The sequence below is a fragment of the Mytilus edulis genome, chromosome 2 (assembly GCF_963676685.1).
Source record: "Mytilus edulis chromosome 2, xbMytEdul2.2, whole genome shotgun sequence".
Taxonomy (NCBI): Eukaryota; Metazoa; Mollusca; class Bivalvia; order Mytilida; family Mytilidae; genus Mytilus; species Mytilus edulis.
This window is the reverse complement of record NC_092345.1, coordinates 104,727,420-104,748,647: the sequence shown is the minus strand read 5'-3', so window position 1 is coordinate 104,748,647 and position 21,228 is coordinate 104,727,420. Positions and strand designations below refer to the sequence as shown.

General features: G+C 33.3%; 2 protein-coding genes across 2 annotated transcripts in view; one reads left to right on the top strand and one right to left on the bottom strand.

Annotated features, from left to right (window-relative positions):
* Window positions 1-8,788, bottom strand: part of LOC139513783 (uro-adherence factor A-like) — a 43,892-nt gene extending 35,104 nt beyond the window's left edge. The window contains exons 1-4 of the mRNA XM_071302583.1: window positions 8,660-8,788; window positions 3,141-3,869; window positions 2,552-2,714; window positions 2,013-2,132 (exon numbers count right to left, since the gene is read on the bottom strand). Coding sequence (XP_071158684.1) covers window positions 2,013-2,132; window positions 2,552-2,714; window positions 3,141-3,869; window positions 8,660-8,682 — 1,035 coding nt within the window. The 5' untranslated portion in view covers window positions 8,683-8,788. The remainder of the gene's footprint in view (window positions 1-2,012; window positions 2,133-2,551; window positions 2,715-3,140; window positions 3,870-8,659) is intronic.
* Window positions 8,789-9,793: 1,005 nt separating this feature from the next.
* On the top strand, window positions 9,794-20,050 carry LOC139513782 (uncharacterized). The gene is made up of 7 exons (XM_071302582.1): window positions 9,794-10,012; window positions 10,380-10,467; window positions 14,318-14,454; window positions 15,007-15,119; window positions 16,915-17,096; window positions 17,672-17,773; window positions 19,220-20,050. The coding sequence occupies exons 1-7, from the start codon at window positions 9,880-9,882 to the stop codon at window positions 20,046-20,048; spliced, it is 1,584 nt and encodes a 527-aa protein (XP_071158683.1). The 5' UTR covers window positions 9,794-9,879; the 3' UTR covers window positions 20,049-20,050.
* Window positions 20,051-21,228: the final 1,178 nt, after the last annotated feature.

Genomic DNA, 21,228 nt, shown 5'->3' with positions numbered 1-21,228 from the left:
CATCAAATAACCTTAATATTCTAGTAAAGAAACACAAATGAGCAAAACATTGTTTTATTCAGGACAATTTACATTTGCAAGATGAAAAGTATTTACAGAGTCAAATGTGCAAGAATTAAAAAAAAAAAATATTGTAAGATTATTTTTATTTTATTTTTTTACTTTTATTGTGAAAAATCCATAAAGATAGATTTATTTGGATGTCTATAAGGAAACATGAATTTCACAAATTTTCAATATTTGAAAAATTACCTGAATACATAAAAAAAAGATAATTTTTAAAACAGTTTTAAAACTATTGTGTGTTTGTTTGAATCAGAATAATGGAAAAAATATTGTTTTGTGTTGCAGTTTACGTTCGTAAAGAACTATTCCCTCTTCTCAAAACACTAATGTTCATAATCATCACTGCAGAATTGAAGATATCTGTAATAAAAATTAACACTCATAAACACTTAAAACATGAAACAATTACCAGTAAAAACTAAAATCTGCTTTGAATCAAATTGTTAGCAAAATGTTTTTTTTTTCTCATATATAGCTGCAATAATTTAACTTGTACTACTGTATAGCAGCATTTGTTATATTCATTGTGCAAGATTTTGTCTTTTCAGCACAGTAATCTATGGTAAATGTTCTTTTCGTATCCATTTATAAAAATTTCAATTGAATTCAATCAACAGAAATCGTTTTCAATTACATAAAAAAATGATAAATAACTTTTTCTAAAAGTATTGTAAAATTGTTCATTTTTGTTAAGCAAGCTTTCCATAGATTTTTCCAGAGTCATTAGAACGTTTTATTATCACGTGACTGTTGTTTGGGACGATTTGCACATGGCAGACGATAAATCAATAACAGTAGATTGATTTTGGATGAATATTAAATATTTTTAGATCGCTTGAAATTTCATGGCATATCAATGGTTTTAGAATGGACGAAAAAAGACTATGTTGAGCTTATAAATATTTGTTTACCTGTAATAAAGACTGTTGACGTATTTACATCCGTTGACATACAGCGGGGAACCAGTTGTCTGTAAACTCCGACCTCCGAGCCATGCACGTGCTTTTATGACAACAAAAACCCGGATTTTAAAATTACACCGGAATCAGGTATACACCGGAAAGAGGAGAAGGCAGTATATTCCATTTCATACATGTAAACAACTAGAGGCTCTTAAGAGCATGTGTCTCTCACCTTGGTATATATGCATATCAAACAAAGAAAACAGATCGTCGGATGGATTCATGACAAAATTGTGTTTTGGTGATGGTGATTTGTTTCGAGATCTTTCTTTACTGAGCATTCTTGCTACTTACAATTTTGTCTATCTATAATGAACTTGGCCCTTTAGTTCCAGAGGAAAACATTTTGTAAAAACTAATGAAAATTGCTAAAAATTGACTATAAAGGGCAATTACTCCTTAAGAGGTCAACTGACCATTTTGTTCATGTTGACTTATTTGTAGATCTTACTTTGCTGAACATTATTGCTGTTTACAGTTTATCTCTATAATAATATTCAAGGTAATAACCGAAAACAGCAAAATTTCCTTAAAATAACCAATTCAGGGGCAGCAACCCAACAACCGGTTGTCCGATTCATTTGAAAATTTCAGGGCAGATAGATTTTCACTTGATAAACAATTTTAACCCATGTCAGATTTGCTCTAAATGCTTTGGTTTCAGAGTTATAAGCCAAAATCTACATTTTCCCCTATGTTTTATTTTTAGCCACGGCGGCTGTCTTGGTTGGTTGGCCGGGTTACGCCACACATTTTTTAAACGAGATACCCCAATGATGATTGTGGCTAAGTTTGGTTCAATTTGGCCCAGTAGTTTCAGAGGAGAAGATTTTTGTAAAAGTTAACGACGACAGACGACGATGCCGGACGAAAAGTGATGAGAAAAGCTCAAGTACCAAATAAATACCTTGAAATATTGATCAGCTGCAGGTGTCAAATAAATATCTTGGGATATCTATCAGCCTCAAGTAAAAAAATAAATACCTTGAAATATCTATCAGCTTCAGGTGCTAAATAGTTATAATCTGATTTTGCGGTATGAGCCAGTTTTTCTAGAAATTGCTGATATTCCTTTTGTTCTTCTATAACCCTTTCATGCAGAGTCTGAAAATAAAATAAAATAACTGAATAAGAATTCTCTCCAAGGAAGCTAAAACTTATAACAATGGAAATCTGAACATCTTTAAATAAAGCTTCACTATTTTTGATTAACCATCATGACCATTTCATGGATAAGTAACAGCATCATATAACTTCTTATGCATCCACAATAAATGTTAAAACTTTTTAAGTTTAGTAGCAGGAACAGGATTTTTAGGACAAAGAGTTAAACAATGGGTCACAAGAAGTTATTTGTGGCAAAAATTTTGTTAACTTACATTAACTGGAAAATCTTTTCATATGTGATGTATATATAATATAGATGGGTTGCATTATATAGGTGGTTAAATGTCAACGTATAAAAATGCAGATAATATACAGTAGAATAAATTGCATTGTTGAGCTAACATAACAACATTTACCGTAAATTCTTTCATCTCCCGTTTTTCTTTCTCCGATGGATTTTTTGGAGTGAATGTTATATATTTGTGATGTAAGTTTAGATAACGGCTCTGTTCTCTACTGTTTAGGTTAGATTTCTTGTTCTGATATCTGAATATTTGTGAATCTGACTTGTCACTCTTCCTAAAATAAGAAACTTACATGGATAAAAGGCAAGAAAAAACATATAAATGGTTGCCCATCAACCTTTTTTTTCCCTTTTATTATTTTTTTTAAAGAAAACCAAAAAATTAATTCTAAATTCTTATAAATACGAAATCAGCTACATTTTTGTTTTAGTTCTACGTAAAAAAGTATTGGTCATTCATTCTATAAATTAAAGTAAATGTTTTCACTTATTTTTTCCATTATTTTCAAATAAAACCATGGAGTTTGAAATAGCACTGTTTACCAATAATTATAGCTATATATAATATATAAATCATGACCACATTTACAAACAATTACTCATCTTTTCAGACAGCAGGCTTTATCAGCATGGTAAACAACCTTTTTTTTGTCATTTAAAACATTCTTTAGATAATTTCCAGTAAAGAAACTACTACTAACCTATCTCTGGATTTAATGTCCCATGGAAATTCTTCTGTTCTTTTCTGTTGCTCCTTATTACTCTCACTCTGTTGATGGTTTCCTGTCTTAGAACCTTCCAAAATATCACTTTGATTTGATATAGTTTTAGGAATACCAAATTCCTCTATTTCATTGATATCCACAGTGTGTTCTGAGAGTTCCTTCTCTCTTGTATCATCAGACTTGTCTACACCAAACTCTTTTAAATGTTCAATACGAGGCTCTGTATTTTGTAACACTATTTCATCTGTATCAGATTCTATAGGACTAGTATGTTGACAATAATTTTTCTGCAAAGTTTTCTTCTTTTCAGTGTCAGGTAATGCATTGTCTTTGACCTTCTGGTTTTTTGCTTTTGATTTAGCCTTTTGTTTGTTCTGTTTTGGTGTAATTTTTTTTACAACACCAAATTCTTCAAAATCTTCTTCCACATCAAATATGAGTTCATCTTCTTCCTCACTTGCATCACTGAGTGTTTGAACTTTATACACTGATTCTTTATCTTCCTTATCCCAACTTTTTGTTTTTTTCTCATTCCCTTTTTTCTTTGATTTTTTAGATTTAGAATTCACACCAAGATGAGAATCTTTTAGTGGGAATAACTCGTATCTGTTTCTGATCTTCTCTTCATATGTTTCTGGCTTAGAATATTTGTTGAATGCTTCTTGAGTGAAGAAGAAGTTGTGTCCAGCATCAACAGGAACATTCCTAATATAATACAATATAACATGTGTGACTGTTATCAACAACTTTTTTTAATTTAAAATAACTGCAAACAGACAACATTTAGGGGACGAATCATGATGCATTTACATGTAGCATACATAGGAGTGTAAAAATGTACAGAAAGAAAGTTGTTTTCCTTGACAATCAGAAAAAAATACTATCATGAAGTAGGGAAAAGAGGTTGTGGACATCTCAAAACCTTTGGATAAAGTTTATGTATTTTATGATGAGTCTTAACTGTGTGTCAAATCAAGGACCAGTTTGGAACTGGACTTAGTGTAGAGTAGAAGTTAGTGGAAATTATTTTGTTTAATGGTGTGGGAATGTACATGTATCTGTTAAAAGATATATATATATTTTATATGTAGGACTCTAAAGTGCGATGGTTAATCAGTGTTCTCCCCAAGATTTTTGGATAGCGCTGTGGTAATCACGTCATTTTCGACAATGCTCAGTAACTTTATCGCGGCGCGCGGTTTGTTTGTACATTTGTAATAAAATTGAGAATGGAAATGGGGAATGTGTCAAAGAGACAACAACCCGCCCAAATAAAAAACAACAGCAGAGGGTCACCAACAGGTCTTCAATGTAGCGAGAAATTCCCGCACCCGGAGGCGTCCTTCAGCTGGCCCCTAAACAAATATATACTAGTCCAGTGATAATGAACGCCATACTAATTTCCAAATTGTACACAAGAAACTAAAATTAAAATAATACAAGACTAACAAAGGCCAGAGGCTCCTGACTTGGGACAGGCGCAAAAATGCGGCGGGGTTAAACATGTTTGTGAGATCTCAACCCTCCCCCTATACCTCTAACCAATGTAGTAAAGTAAACGCATAACAATACGCACATTAAAATTCAGTTCAAGAGAAATCCGAGTCTGATGTCAGAAGATGTAACCAAAGAAAATAAACAAAATGACAATAATACATAAATAACAACAGACTACTAGCAGTTAACTGACATGCCAGCTCCAGACTTCAACTAAACTGACTGAAAGATTATGATTTCATCATATGAACATCAGGCACAATCCTTCCCGTTAGGGGTTTAGTATCATACCATCATAACATATATGAGAAGAACATAACCCGTGTCATGCCAACAACTGTTTTTAGAATAAATGTGTTTAGTTCCGATGCAAAGACCTTATCAATGACTCAATATTAACGCCAAAATATGCAATCTTTAATGACTTGACAACAGTATCGTAATTATATCCCTTCTTAATAAGTCTATTCAAAGGTTTTGTAAGTTTCTGAGGTGAATACTGACACCTTTGTGCTTTATAAAGAATATTACCATAAAAAATTGGATGTGAAATACCTGAACGTATTAAAAGTCTGCATGTTGAGCTATATTTACGAATAATGTCTTTATACCGATGATAAAATTTAGTAAATGTTTTGACTAGTTTGTGATATCGAAAACCCTGGTGTAATAATTTTTCAGTAATACATAAATTTCTCTCGTTAAAATCTAAAACATTGTTACATACACGAGCGAATCGTACAAGTTGAGATATATAAACACAGTAAGATGGTGACAAGGGAACGTCACCATCTAAAAACGGATAATTAACGATAGGAAATGAAAAATCCTCCCTTTTATCATAAATTTTAGTATTCAGCTTTCCATTAGTGATATAGATATCAAGATCGAGAAAAGGGCAGTGGTCATTGTTAGTATTAGCTTTATTTAAAGTAAGTTCAACAGGATAAATTTCATTAATATACATACTGAAGTCGTCATTATTGAGAGCCAAAATATCATCCAAATATCTAAAAGTATTATTAAATTTGTTTATCAGATGTTGTTTCGATGGGTCTTTGCTTATTTTTGTCATAAATTGTAACTCATAACAATACAAAAACAGGTCCGCAATAAGTGGTGCACAGTTAGTCCCCATTGGAATTCCGATAATCTGACGATATACAGAATCCCCAAAGCGAACAAAAATGTTATCTAGTAAAAATTCAAGGGCATATATAGTATCAAAGCATGTTTAAAATCTTTTTGTTTTGTTATGTGTTTTTATTATATTATGCTGTTGATGTTTCCTCTTGTTATGATGTCCTCATCATGCTCATGGAAGTTACAGTGTACCCCTTAATGAGGCTTTGTTTGTTAATGTTATTGTCTGGATAAAGAAGAAGCGTATTTTTTTCTCCATTGTAAATTCATATATTAAATGTAAATCCTCATACTATCTATGTATAAAACTGGAGAAGTCTTTTTCCATGATGGGTCTACACCAGACATGCCTGTGTGAAGATTTCTTAGCACTATCAGGTAATGTTGCAGAACATGTAAGGACCAACAATAAAGTCATTGTCAGCTTCTGTTTCAGTGTTTGGTTTTGTAACCAACTGTAGCATTGTACTGTTAACCTTACGACGTTTGACAGGAATTAACATTTTTTTGCATAAAGATTTCTCATTTTTATGACCTTAACGTTTTATAATATTTAAATGGCCTCATCCAAGCTGGACATCGAGACCGTAAAATTTCTCAAGTCGTATCAGCTTGGGTTTGTTTTTCTAATCATATGCTATCAAATTGCTATCAAATGGTAGAATTTCTGACTAAACAATTATAAGTTCGAATAGGGGATAATGAATACTTAAAAGACTTGCTCATTTTCGGGGTTCGTATGGATAGTAAACCTGGCAAATAATTTATAACAGACCCCTGTGTTTGATCGTTTTTTAAATCCTCGTTTGTTCAAAGTTCGTAAAACAAGTTTGTGAGTGACGTCGGGAAATGCGGTCAATTCATTTCATCTCATTTCATTCATATATGCCTCTATATATTCTTTAAATTAAAAAAAATAGATGTCAATGTTGAAATCTTTAATTATTTTGATCTTTCAAAAAACGCCATTTAGTAAAATTTATTAGACTGGTCCCGCGGAGTTACTTTAATACAAGGGAAATAATTCTTTCAAAAATCGTAAACCAGTTGATCACGTGATCCGAAATGAAAAATAAGCGGGAAATTTGAAAAAAAATTGAAAAATACGAGAAAAAAAAATAGCGACGCAATTGCGTGGGATAGCGCTGTGGTCAGTGCAATAGGACAGCGGGGAATTGCAATAGCGCTTAAAAGCGCTGTGCTAAAACGGCCTGGGGAGAACACTGGGTTTACGCTAAAGTATGATGGCGTCTCACGCTAAAGTGCAATGGTTGTTTGTTCGCTAAAGTACGATGGTGTGTCACGCTAAAGTGGATAGTCCAAAGGGTAAGATTCGAAGAAATAAAACATCCAGGTTAAAAAAGTTTTTTTGTAAAAGCTATTATGCTAAGGTATAACATATGTGATAGGCTTTACAATTTACCGGTAGACTGAAGTGATTGTTTCTAAATAAACAAGTCCGACCAAGCAATAATTGTTATAAAGCTAATTTATGTTTTGCAAATATTATAAATCATGTAAAATAAATTTTTAACAATTCGGAGCGTATTGAATATTTGGATAATTGGTATAGAATGCCGTTCACACTAATGTTACAACCTCCCTTACATTTGTTATTGAAAATCAAAAATACAAAATTGGTTCATTGTCGGGATATGCAACATTTATTTGTTTAAGTTTTAATCTACATGCGAGAGAAATGCAATATTCGCCGATCTTTCTCCTTTTTCGTAGCGAGTACAAATACATGTTTTATTTTCCTACAATGCACATTACGAACTAATGTTTTAGCAGACAATTTATAGTTCACGCATGAAAACATGTACAAATGTATCTCTATTTTAGTTTACCGACCTTACTTTTCATTAAAATCGACGGCATTTTAAAGGGGATTACAAAGTAAACTGCCACATAAACAATGATTCGAATGTATCCGTTCGCTTCAAATAGAAGCAGGATAAGTATGCGTATACTATTTGGTATCTATATAGTAAAATGGTCGACTGCAGGATACAAGTCCTTCTTCAAGCACTCGAAAAAATAAACATTGTGATTCAGCCGACAAAGAACGGTTAAATTAAATCAATTAATCGTAAGTCTTGGACATTTGGTGTAAAAATTATTAATCAAATAAGCATCGCACTTTAACGTAGACCGTCGCACTTTAGCGTGACCATCATACTTTAGTGTCCCCATCGCACTTTATAGTCCTACATATATATAAATATACAGCAACAGAAGTAGATCTACATTGTATCTCAGTTAATATCTGTATCTGTCTTTAATCATAACCACCAATATAGGAATTAGAGGAATTTTAATTCAATCAATTACGGAAATAAAATCCCACAATACTGTACATTTTTGTATATTAATCTTTTAAATATGAAGTTTATAGTGTTTTGACATTGTATCTGAGTGTGTTTATATTATCGCCTATTAATTAACAGATTATGAATACTACACAGTTTTAACATACAGCATAGACTGTTGACATCTTTCATACCTTTCCTTATGTATGTACACAGTGTACATGTATCTATGAAATTATTTATGTAGTTATAGAAGCAGTCCCCAGTTTCTGATGAGTGCTGCCAGTCTTGTGAGAATTTTTATAGTCCAGGCAGAAGTCTGTAGTTTAAACTTTACATAACTAAAGAATAGGACCAATTGGACACAAGGACTGACAATAACATTAAATTCGTAATAATCTCATCATCTCAGTGTAAAAGGGCAAGAGAACAAATTTTAAAAAATAAATAAAAATAAAACATATATTATTTTCCTATTTTTTTCCCCTAAATTGTCTTTAAAAAAATACTGACAGGAAGAATTGTCTACTTCATTGAACTTACCATGAAATGGGACATTTACTCATTTCAACATAAAGGTTTCTGTTCGCTACACAAAATCAGAACTGACGTTTAAACTAAGGAAAATTCAACGTGCGTTCTGCATATCGGAAGTAAACAATGAAAGTTAATTTTAGAACCAAAGATGGATACGTATATTTTTCCGGAATTGAATCCCCATCTTTCCCTTTGTCCATCATGCTATAGGAATAACATACAATTATATCTGAGACTACTATAACACTGTGTTATCTATAACACTGCGTTATAGTAGTCTCAGATAACATTTAATATATTTGGAAGGGCCATGTAATAAAAATCAGTTTAAGCAAAACATCGTATGTCTTCTATTACGGTCACCATGGAGGAGTTTAGGCTAAACTAACATTTTAAATTCATGAAATATAGGTGACTGTAAGTGCACCGTGCAGTTTGTGCAGATTTTTAGTTAATATATTATGCTAAAACTATTTACCATTTAGATATCATCATACTCCTTTTTTTTAAATATGTTAAAAATTTTACCAATTTGACGCTAACGGTAGCCGAAAATGACCGTTTGACGCTTGGCGGTAAAGGGCATTACATTTCTCTGTTATCACTAAGGTAAAAAAATAATTTTGAGATGAACGCTCACGGTTTCTACCCGCTGAGTCTAACTTATCTTTTCTAAGCTTGATATATAACAGCTAAACAATGTATTGCATAGAATTGTACAAGAGCCATATCTCTTGCACGTGAAAGACACCCTTGTAGATTTCGAAAAAGAGTAAGTTAATGCCGCTATAAGGCAGCACTCGCACCCGCAAAGTGGAAGGGGATTAATAAGTTAAAATAACGTGTTTCTAAATCCACTATATATATACAATATGTTTAAACTAACAGTGCTTTGCATAGGCGGATCCATGGGGGGGGGGGGGGGGGGGGGGGGTTTGCTCAGTGTTTCGTGGGGAAAATTTGGTTGGTTATATGACTGGAGCGCACCCCCCCCCCCCCCCCCTTTAGGAAAAGTTCTGGATCCGCCACTGCTTTGCATAGCATTGTTCAAATAAATTATCAGACACACCTAAAATATACACAAAATATTATGGGGGCAAATCATTTATCATAAAATTCTGCGTGTGTCTACAAAGATCCAAAGAACTTCAAAACGTCATATTACAAACAACGTCATAAAGTGTCGCCGTACGTTACCTAACAGTTTGGAAGCGACTAGCTGTAGAATGGATACTGGAACAGTTCGCAGAATAATTTCATTGATAAGTGAACCACCAACAGATCGATGTGAAAAGGAAATTCGTGAAATTCTGCCCAATTTGATACCAAAGATATTTGCTCTTAGCGGGATGTCAACAGGTAAACAAACGCGGCTGTAAATTTATCTTGTAACTTGAATGATATTCATCAACGCCAAAATCCATGCACCGACGCATGTTTTTAGTCATTAAATAGCTTTTATGACAATAGTTTGGAAGCCAATATACATATTGTAAAAAGAAGACCAAACAAGACTAATCATAGCATATATTATCAGATGTATACTTACCACAAAATAGTTTTATGATTTTATAAATTCAATTAACTGCATTATAAATATTCTTTTCATCAACTTTACCAATTTCCATTACATCAGCACAGATCTTTAGATCGTTGTGCATATACTTTTGAACAGCATAATAAATTCAACATTCACTATAAGTTCTACAAATTCTCATCTTTTCAGATACATGGATTGATGTTTTAAAACATGCAAAATACAGAAAATTAAAGAAGAATAAGTTCCTAAAGAATACAATAGGTTGTACTGATCGGTAAGATACTGGACAAATAAAAAGACATGTATGCAAGTCTGTATAAATTGGATAAAGATGCAACTTATATGGTCTTTGCATCGGAATTAAACACATTTATTCAAAAACCTGTTGTTGGCATGCCACGAGTTATGTTCTTCTCATATATTTTATTATGGTATAATACTAAACCCCTAACGGGAGGGATTGTGCCTGATTTTCATATGATGAAGACATAATCTTTCAATCAGTTTAATGAAGGTCTGAAACCATACCACCACTAGGGGAGGCAGACCATGATATTGTATATTTAGAATGTTTACTATCACTAAAAAGATGCCAAACCAAGCCACGGAAAGTATATAAATATAAAAATGCAAATTGGCAAAAAATAAAAGAGGATATAGACAAAATATATCAAAAGATCATACATAAAAAAGATAGTGAAGATACAAACACACTTTGGTTAATATTCAAAAACTCATTACAAAACACTATCACTGAGAACATACCACAGAAAATGATGAGAAATAGTAAAAATTTACCTTGGATAACAGACAGTATTAGACGGCAAATGAAAAAGTACAAGAAAAAATATCAAAAGTACAAATTGAAAGGCAAAGGGAAACTAGACCAACTTAAAAAATTGAAACATGATATACAAAAACAACAAAGAACATCTTATTGGAATTATATTGAAAATATGATATGTGGGATACCAGTTGATGAAAACCCTACAACTATATCAAAGAGCTTCCCAAAAAATCTGTTCAGTTACATAAAAACACAAAAGTCTGAAAGCTCTAACATACCACCACTCCGAAAAGAGGGCTCACTAACATCTGACTCGAAAGCAAAAGCTAATATTTTAAATGAACAGTTCGAAAAAGCATTTACACCTGTAACAGATGACCCAATACCAGACAAGGGCGTCAGTAAACATCCACAGATGCCTGATATTAAGATACAAAAACAAGGCATAGAAAAACTCCTAAATAATATCAACATCAACAAAGCTGCTGGGCCTGATCATATCCATGGTAAAATTTTAAAAGAGTGTAAATCATCTATCTCTCCCATCTTATCCATCATATTTCAAACATCACTGAACTCTGGAAAGATCCCAGATGACTGGCGTCACGCAAGTGTATGTCCAGCATTTAAAAAAGGCGACAAACACGATCCCATAAACTATCGCCCAATATCATTGACTTGCATCTGCTGCAAACTATTAGAACATGTTGTAGCTAGTAGCATTATGAAACATCTGGAAAAAAATAAAATACTATATGAATTACAACATGGTTTTCGATCCTCCCGCTCCTGTGAAACTCAGCTAATATCATTTATTCAAGATCTTGCAAATTCAAATAATAAAAACATCCAAATAGACATCATAATAATGGATTTTGCAAAAGCATTTGATAAAGTTTCACACCACCACCTCATGTATAAAATTGGTTTCTATGGTATAAATTGTAATGCATATTATTGGATTCAAGATTTCTTAACAAACAGAACACAAACAGTAGTCCTTGAAGGTGAAACATCAAATAAAATTCCTGTAACATCTGGGGTACCTCAAGGCACAGTGCTTGGTCCAATTTTATTTTTAATCTTCATTAATGATTTGGCAGAATATATTGAACACAGTACATTAAGATTGTTTGCAGATGACAGCATTATTTATAGGGAAATTAAAAAAACAGATGACACATTTAAATTACAGTCTGACTTAGAAGCGGCCGGCAGGTGGGAGCAGGACTGGCTCATGCATTTTCACCCTGATAAGTGCAACATTCTCAGTGTAACCCAAAAACGCAAACCTTTAGACTTTACCTATAAATTACACAATCACTCTTTAGAAAAAGTTGACTCTACAAAATATTTAGGCCTAACTCTTCAATCAAATTTAAAATGGGACAAACATATAGATAACATGACATCAAAAGCAAACCAGTCCCTTGGATTTATTCGTAGAAACCTAAAAATAGCATCACCGAAAGTTAAAGCTCATGCATATAAAGCTCTTGTCCGACCAAAATTAGAGTACTGCTCAACAATTTGGGACCCACATCAAAAACAACAAACTCTACAAATTGAAAAGGTTCAGAGAAGAGCAGCACGCTTCTCATGCAACCGCTTCCATAACACCAGCTCAGTTACTGAAATGATGACAGACCTAAATTGGTACCCACTCGAAATTAGGCGTTTACGATACAGACTTGTTTTCTTTTACAAAATTATTCATGAAATTGTTGCAGTTCCTACACATAATCTTTTGATCCCACTTGACAATAGAACCAGACATAGCAATCCACACTCATTTAGGCAAATACAAACATCTAAAGACAGTTATAAATATTCATTTTATCCTCGAACAGTTATAAATTGGAATCATCTGCCACAACAAATAGTATCATGCAGTACAGTAGAGGGATTCAAGAGTATGATCTCAGAATCTGCTCTCATCCCCATATTCTATCCCTAACTATTCTGTTATCAAATGTATATAGTTTTATCACAATTTATTTTTTCAAATGTACATACGTTATGTTGATTTTTTGATTTTGTTATATTTGATTTTTTGTTGCTAAATTAGTGTAAATTATAAATTTTATAGTCGACGCCCGGCGAATAATCTTCAATAATTGAAGGATCGCTTGAAACCTAAAGAAGAAGAAGAAGAACTGGCATGTCAGTAACTGCTAGTAGTCTGTTGTTATTTATGTATTATTGTCATTTTGTTTATTTTCTTTCGTTACCTCTTCTGACATCTGACTCGGACTTCTCTTTAAATGAATTTTACTGTGCGTATTGTTATGCGTTTACTTTTCTACAACTAGTGGTATAGGGAGAGGGTTGCGATCTAAAAAAAAAAAAACATGTTTAACCCCGCCGCATGTTTGCGCCTGTCCCAAGTCAGGAGCTCTGGCATTTGTTAGTCTTGTATGCTTTTTAATTGTAGTTTCTTGTGTATAATTTGGAGTTAAGTATGACGTCCATTATCACTGAACTACTATATATATTTGTTATGGGGCCAGCTGAAGGACGCCTCCGGTGCGGGAGTTTCTCGCTGCATTGAAGACCTATTGGTGACCTTCTGCTATTGTCTGTTTTATTGTCGGGTTGTTGTCTCTTTGACACATTCCCCGTTTCCATTCTCAATTTTTACTTTTCTAAAACTCAACAAAGTTATGCCGTAATCGGCTAAAACAAATAAACTTAAAATGAACTACGCTTCATTTGACTCCTCATTTTATACTAGTTCTACAGAACACTACATACGTCTTCATTTCTAGCTTGCTATGCGCTATGGGTTATTGTCATTGTTAAAGCATATATTGACATTTAGTTGCTAAATTTTATGGCAGTTGGTCTCTGATGGAGAGTTGTCTCATTGCCAATCATCCATCATCTTATTTTTACACCATCTTCTTATTTTTACATACCACACCAATTTCATTTTTATATAAGGTGTGAAAACTGACATTTAGAGATCTTACTATACTGTTGCTTCTATTGAGCTAATCATTACAAAGAACGTGTGCTGTACTAAGTTACAATTAGGGTAAACAATGCATGGCCTGTTGGGCTACGAAAAGCTATTGCACTTTTTAGGAATAAATGGAGCTGCGGTGTATACGTCAATGAGACAGCAACCCTGTGTACTATTTTTCGGTGTGAGTACTGAAATAGATGGAATACAAATAGTAATTCATTTCAATCATCACGTGCCTGCAACTTCTCGGACATGCTCTAGCTTAACATTATAAGCTAAACTAAAAAGGAACGATTATTCTTGAAAGTCGACATACCTATAAAAACTGAAATAAAGTTTTAATGTTTAAGAGTTACATTTTTTTAACAGGTTATATATAGTGTTGACTGGTGGGCTGTCTGTATTCCTAGCAATGCAACAGAGTGTACATGTATTACCTCCCATAGATGGTAAAGACAGCCAGATACGGAATATTAGACAGTTTGGATTTAAAGTGGACTCTTTTGGTAATTATAGTGAATTTTAGTGTTTGGAGAGATATGTAAGACAACATAATACTTATATACATGTATATACCATTTACTACATTAATGATGTGACTGTCTTAGATTTACAATGATGGTTTCTATTCATATTCAGAGATTATTTGTATGTCCAATGTATGGGCATTATGTTTTCTGGTCTGTTCGTTCGTCCGTCCGTTTGATCGTCTGTTCGTCCGTGGGTCCCGTTTCAGATTATAGTTTTTGGTCGAGGTAGTTTTGATGAAGTTGAAGTCCAATCAACTTGAAACCTAGTACACCTGTTCCTTATGATATGATCTTTCTAATTTCAATTCCAAATAAGAGATTTCCTCCCATTTTTACGGTCGATTGAACATAGAAAATGATAATGCGGATGGGGCATCCGTGTACTAGGGACACATTCTTGTTTTAACATTTTATGTGCATGCTATCTTCTATATATGGTCGAGTTCTGAATTTCTGAACTTATCACTGAATATTTTCATCAGTAAAATCATATAATTGATTAAATCTTACTAGCTATTAATGTTTTAGGTCCTGGCAAAGTTGTGGAAGAAAGTTACAGATTAGAAAATGTTCATATGATTACAGATGTTGATACAGATCTAATGGTTATCTCAAAAATACTTTATGAGAGAACTATGCAGGTACGAGAGAAAAGCGAACTAAGAAAGTAGTGTTTTCGTTCTTCTTTTTATGAATATTGGTCTTTGTTAGTTTCATAGTTTCATAAACAACATATCTCGGTTCAATTTAGAGTGCTGCTTCTGATGTGCCCCACACTTGTCATTGTTGAATAATGTGTCTCGGTTCAATTTAGAGTGCTGCTTCTGATGTGCCACACACTTGTCATTGTTGAATACTGTGTCTCGGTTCAATTTAGAGTGCTGCTTCTGATGTGCCACACACTTGTCATTGTTAAATACTGTTTCGACCTCTAAAAGTCTTTTTTTTCCCTACCTATTCTCCGGGGTTTCTCGCTGTATTGAAGACTCATTGATTGTCTTTGGCTGTATTCTGCTCTATGGTCGGGTTGTTGTCTCTTTAACACATTCCCCATTTCCATTCTCAATTTTATTTATTTTTTAATTCGGTGATTGTAGTTTGCTGTTTCGTTGGCGTATTTTACTACTCTCCTTCATATAATATCAGATTTAACGTTGTCGACTTGGCACCATACAAACTTGATTTTAAATTTTACAAATGCTGAAGAAAGTTTTAATGTACGATATATCAGTCTGATCGATTTCATTATATGATAAGGTCAAATCAGGAAGAATGTCATAAAGTAATGTATAACTAGTACTTCTCTTGGTCAAATCAGTAAGAATGTCATAAAGTAATGTATAACTAGTACTTCTCTTGGTCAAATCAGGAAGAATGTCAGAAAGGAATGTATAACTAGTACTTCTCTTGGTCAAATCAGGAAGAATGTCATAAAGTAATGTATTACTAGTACTTCTCTTGGTCAAATCAAGAAAAATGTCATAAAGTAATGTATTACTAGTACTTCTCTTGGTCAAATCAGGAAGAATGTCAGAAAGGAATGTATAACTAGTACTTCTCTTGGTCAAATCAGGAAGAATGTCATAAAGTAATGTATTACTAGTACTTCTCTTGGTCAAATCAGGAAGAATGTCATAAAGTAATGTATAACTAGTACTTCTCTTGGTCAAATCAGGAAGAATGTCATAAAGTAATGTATTACTAGTACTTCTCTTGGTCAAATCAGGAAGAATGTCATGTAATTTAACGTGTCCACTAGAATTTTTATGGCTAACATTTGTTCAGAAGAGAGAAAGATAAAATCGCATATATACATATTATTATTTTTTCTTTAAAATTCATGCCGCGTACTATTGATTGCCGTATTAAACATCCCAAAAGTAACATTGGCAAGAAAAAACTAGTACACCACAACAAATGGAAGTTTTTAACGACCTTGACTGGCTATACAGCCCTTGCACGGTCGGGAATACCACGCCTTTACGAAACCGGACATATCGTACTATTGATTGCCGTATAAAACATCCCAAAAGTAACATTGGCAAGAGAAAACTAGTTCACCACGCCTTTACGAAGCCGGACATATGGTCAATGACTGCATCTAGTTGTAATTTATATATTTTTTTGTTATCAATTAAGTGCATTTTTGTTGATTGATGATTGTCTGTATTATTTACTAATTATCTAAACACTGTCAGCGATTTTACGCTAGAAATAATGCACACTTGTCTTCATTTTGTTGAAGACTCAACTCATTTTAGTCATTTTAAAGAACATGAAAAATGTCATAGGTGTTTTCAGTATATATTGAGTACAGTGTGTTATACACTCAAAACACCTATGATTTACAGTAATGCCAATGAAAGTGAAACAAATAATAAACTAGAGATTGGAAACTGTTGAAAAAACATTAATGCTTCATTTATACTTCAATAGAGCCAAATGGAAAAGGATTCAGACACGAAAGAATTATTTATTAAAACACATCCGTTCTTCTCAACGTGGACAGAAGATCAGCAGAACAACCTCCGGATGGCTTTAGTAAAGAAGACATACAGGAACAATCAGAAAATTATGATTCAAGGAGAGCCGTTTTCTGGTCTCTTTTTTATAACAAAGTAAGATAAAAAAATCTTATTAGCTGTATAATGATTTTCATGTTACATCGTCTCAATTTCTCAATTTTGACTTAACAATATTTGTTGAATAATATGTCATACATGTGAATTTTATTAAGAGTAATTGTTGTATAACATTGGTGTGTCGTCTAGAAATAACTACTGCTCGTATGAGGATAACAAAAGCAGAGAACTTAATTTTGCTTAGATTAGAAAATTAGACATGTTTTACTGGATAATATTGAATATAACTATCAAGCGTTAGCAGTCTTAGCTGAGTATACATATATGACATGCTGCAGAACGTTGTGTGATGAATAAAACAGGGATATTGAAGAACTATATATAGAAACGAGATTTTTTAGCATGACTTTTTGGCTGTGTTGTCTTATAACTTATGTTTATGTCTTATTTATATTTTGTGTCCTACTTATGTTTATGTCCACCTTATGTTTTGTGTCCTACTTATGTTTATGTCTTATTTATATTTTGCGTCTTTCTGATGTTTTGTGTCTCATCTATGTTTTTGTCTTACTTTTGTTTTGTGTCTTACTTTTGATTTGTATTTTTATTAGAGGCCGCGCTAGATTGTCAGCTCAACCAAGAAATCATCCACGACAATTTGAACACGTATTTGAAGGAAAGGATATGGATAAAGAGTTGCTGGAAATAATAAAGTTAGTATATAGCGGCATATTGAATATATATTTCAAACAAGTTATGTATATAAACTTTTTTTAAAATGTCTTAAAAATCTGATTCGTTTCGTGCATTTTATATAAAGCCTACTTCGGTGCCTTAACAGGTAAATAGCCAAGAGTTGAGTGCTCAAAGTCATGGCATTTAAATCCCGCCACATTCTGTATGTGTCTGCCACAAGTCAGGAGCCTGTAATTCCGTGGATCATGTTTTGCTAGTTGTTGACAGTAATAGTTCTCATTGGCAATAAAAAAATTAAAATCACAAAAATACTGAAATCCGAGGAAAATTCAACCGTAAAGTCCCTAATCAAATGGCAAAATCAAATGACAAAACTCATGAAACGAACGGACAACAACTGTCATATTTCTGCTTGGTACAGGCATTTTCAAATGTAGAAAATATTGGATTGAACATGTTTTTATAGCGCTAAATCTCAAATCATATCTCCTTATTTTTTTTTTCTCTTGACCAGATCTATCTACCTTTATTGATGTGTTACTGTTATTCTAATTGGCACCAACTGTGCACCTTTGAACATTGTTGCTGTAAATAAATTGTTATCCGGAATTTAAGTTTTATTTCCTATTGTTAGAAAAGAGGGACGAAAGATACCAGAGGGACAGTCAAACTCATAAATCGAAAAAAACTGACAACGCCATGGCTAAAAATGAAAAGGACAAACAATAGTACACACGACACAACATAGAAAACTAAAGAATAAACAACACAAACCCCACCAAAAACTAGGGGTGATCTCAGGTGCTCCGGAAGGGTAAGCAGATCCTGCTCCACATGTGACACCCTATTGTTAGCCTATCTTTTGAGGATTGGGTGTTCAGGATACTTTTGCCTCTTATTACAGTATTTGTATTTTGAAATCGTTCGTTATACCCACATCTGAAGTGGCACTTGAGAGGTCCATAAACATTATATTTATGTATAATTGGTAAATTATTATGTTGCGATTTTTTTTACTATGCATTACTTATAGTATTTGATGATATTTCCTGATTTTTAAACTCTTTAGTTTTTTAATTACAGAACTTACTAATACAAATATATATATACCGATTTTTCAGTGTGTATAATATGAAGTTATGAATAGTACGTACCCCCTTTTTTGCCCTTGAAACTTGAGAAAAGGGTTTCTTTCTTATGCAAACCACGCAGGGACTATTTGGAAAATTCCAACTTTAAACGCGGTAAATATGCCCATTGAAAAATGCTTGAAATCTTTTTCGGAGACATGTTGAACTCCAGTCCTTGTTAACTCCAGATCTTCACATTGAATGTCCGAGTTCCATAAACTGTTGAATCTAAACAGATTAGCAAGGATCTTGTTCCATTAACACTTTATATAAATGCCTCTTCAATCACTAGTTATCACACATATACATAATGTTACTGTCTGGTTGTTTAAGGATACACATTCCAAAGAGGGTAGATACCATGGTGAGTAGAGGAGACACACAGGGCAGTCATATGGACGAACAAACATATGTACGACGACTAGAGGGTTATATTGCCGCAGAGAAGAGGGAATTCCAGAAAGTGGTTGATATATGCATTGTTTCGGCAGGGGAAATATTCGGAGATCTAGAATTATTACTGGATTTAAAAGCCGATATTTTCTCCGTTACAGCTATGTCTGAAGGATGTGAAGCCTTCGTACTTCAAGAACAAGACATATCGAGATTCTTATCTAAGAGGAGAGTACCACTCACAATCAAATTAATGAAATTTCTTTCGGAAACGAAATTGACAGGAAGAATGTCGTCTACGCAAGGTCAGAAAGTCCCGATATTCCCCAGACTCCTTTATCGCTTACGACAACTTAGGATTGAAGTTCCCAAACAACAACTGACAATCGCAAATAATATTTCTGAAAAGAAAAAAATATCAAAAGAAGATCACCATCATTCAGTTGAGAAGCTGGACGAAAGTTTTCTTGCAAAAAGTTTTTTGAAAGATAAAGGTCCATTTCTGAAACCACTGGTTCCTGGTACTGTATACTTCAAAGAAATAATGAGAAAACGGATAGCTAAAAGAACTGGTTACCAAGGAAACATGTCACAATTTAACAAAAAATTCCAGACAGAAGAACCAAAGGACCCCAGTAAAGAATATGTTACAACCAATAAAAGATTAAAAGATTCCATAGTAAAAAGTGTCAGAGAAGGAATAAGAACTGAAAAAGTTATAAAAAGACTGTCTTTAAGTTGGAATAAAAACACATTAATGAAACACTAAAACGTGTTTTTTGTCACTTATGTTATTATATCATTGAAACCACCTTTTATGGTTTATGGTATATATTTGGTGTAAGCAGTGTATCTGCGTACATTGAGAAGTTCTACATTTTATAAATGTACATGCAGTCCTTAAAGCATACAAGACGAGACATAGGTATATTTTGTAATCGTACAGTGAGATTAGTCCAGTGATGGAGACATAATCTTTCAGTCAGTTTAATTGAGGTCTGGAGCTGGCATGTCAGTTATACTAGAGGTCCTCAGTTAATTTATGTACTATTGTCATTTTTCTTAGTTTCTTTTGTTACCTACTCGACATGGATGGCCTTTGAATGTTTCTACTCCTTTGTCCAGGTGTTGTCTATTTGACACCTGTTTCCATTCTTAATTTTATTTAGGAAAAGGTGTGATATTTGTATAAACAGTTTTAGCACTTCCAGTATAATGCACTTAATTTTGGATTATATAAAAAAGATGTGGTATGATTGCCAATGAGACAACTGTCCACAAGAGACCAAAATGACACAGACATTAACAACTATAGGTCACGGCCTTCAACACTGAGCAAAGCCCATACCGCATAGTCAGCTATAAAAGGCCCCGATAAGACAATGTAAAAAAATTCAAACGAGAAAACTAACGGCCTTATTTATATAAAAAAATAAATGAAAAACAAATATGTAACACATAAACAAACAACAACCACTGAATTACAGGCTCCAGACTTGGGACAGGCACAAACTTTAAATAATGTGGTTTGATTGGTATTCAAGGTTTTGGATTATAGCTCTTCATCTTTTATACAAGCTTTGGATTGCAAATATTTTGGCCACGAGCATCACTGAGGAGACATGTATTGTCGAAATGCGCATCTGGTGCAAGAAAATTGGTACCGTTAATTTTATTATAGGAAAGGACATTATCATAGAAGACTTGTGTTGCTGGAAACTTCATTGGCTTTAGGGGTTTGATACAAATTAATGGTTCAAACCTTAAAACTGACCTGTTTATTGATAGCAGATGAATTGGCAGAAAACATAGTACTACTCCAAAATCCAGGTATTTTGAATTCGGTTTGATAGTTGTCTCATTGTCAATCATACAACATTTACATATCTTATGGTTTAACATAGTGAAAACATTTTTTCTGATAGAATTTCATATTCTTTTGATAGAAG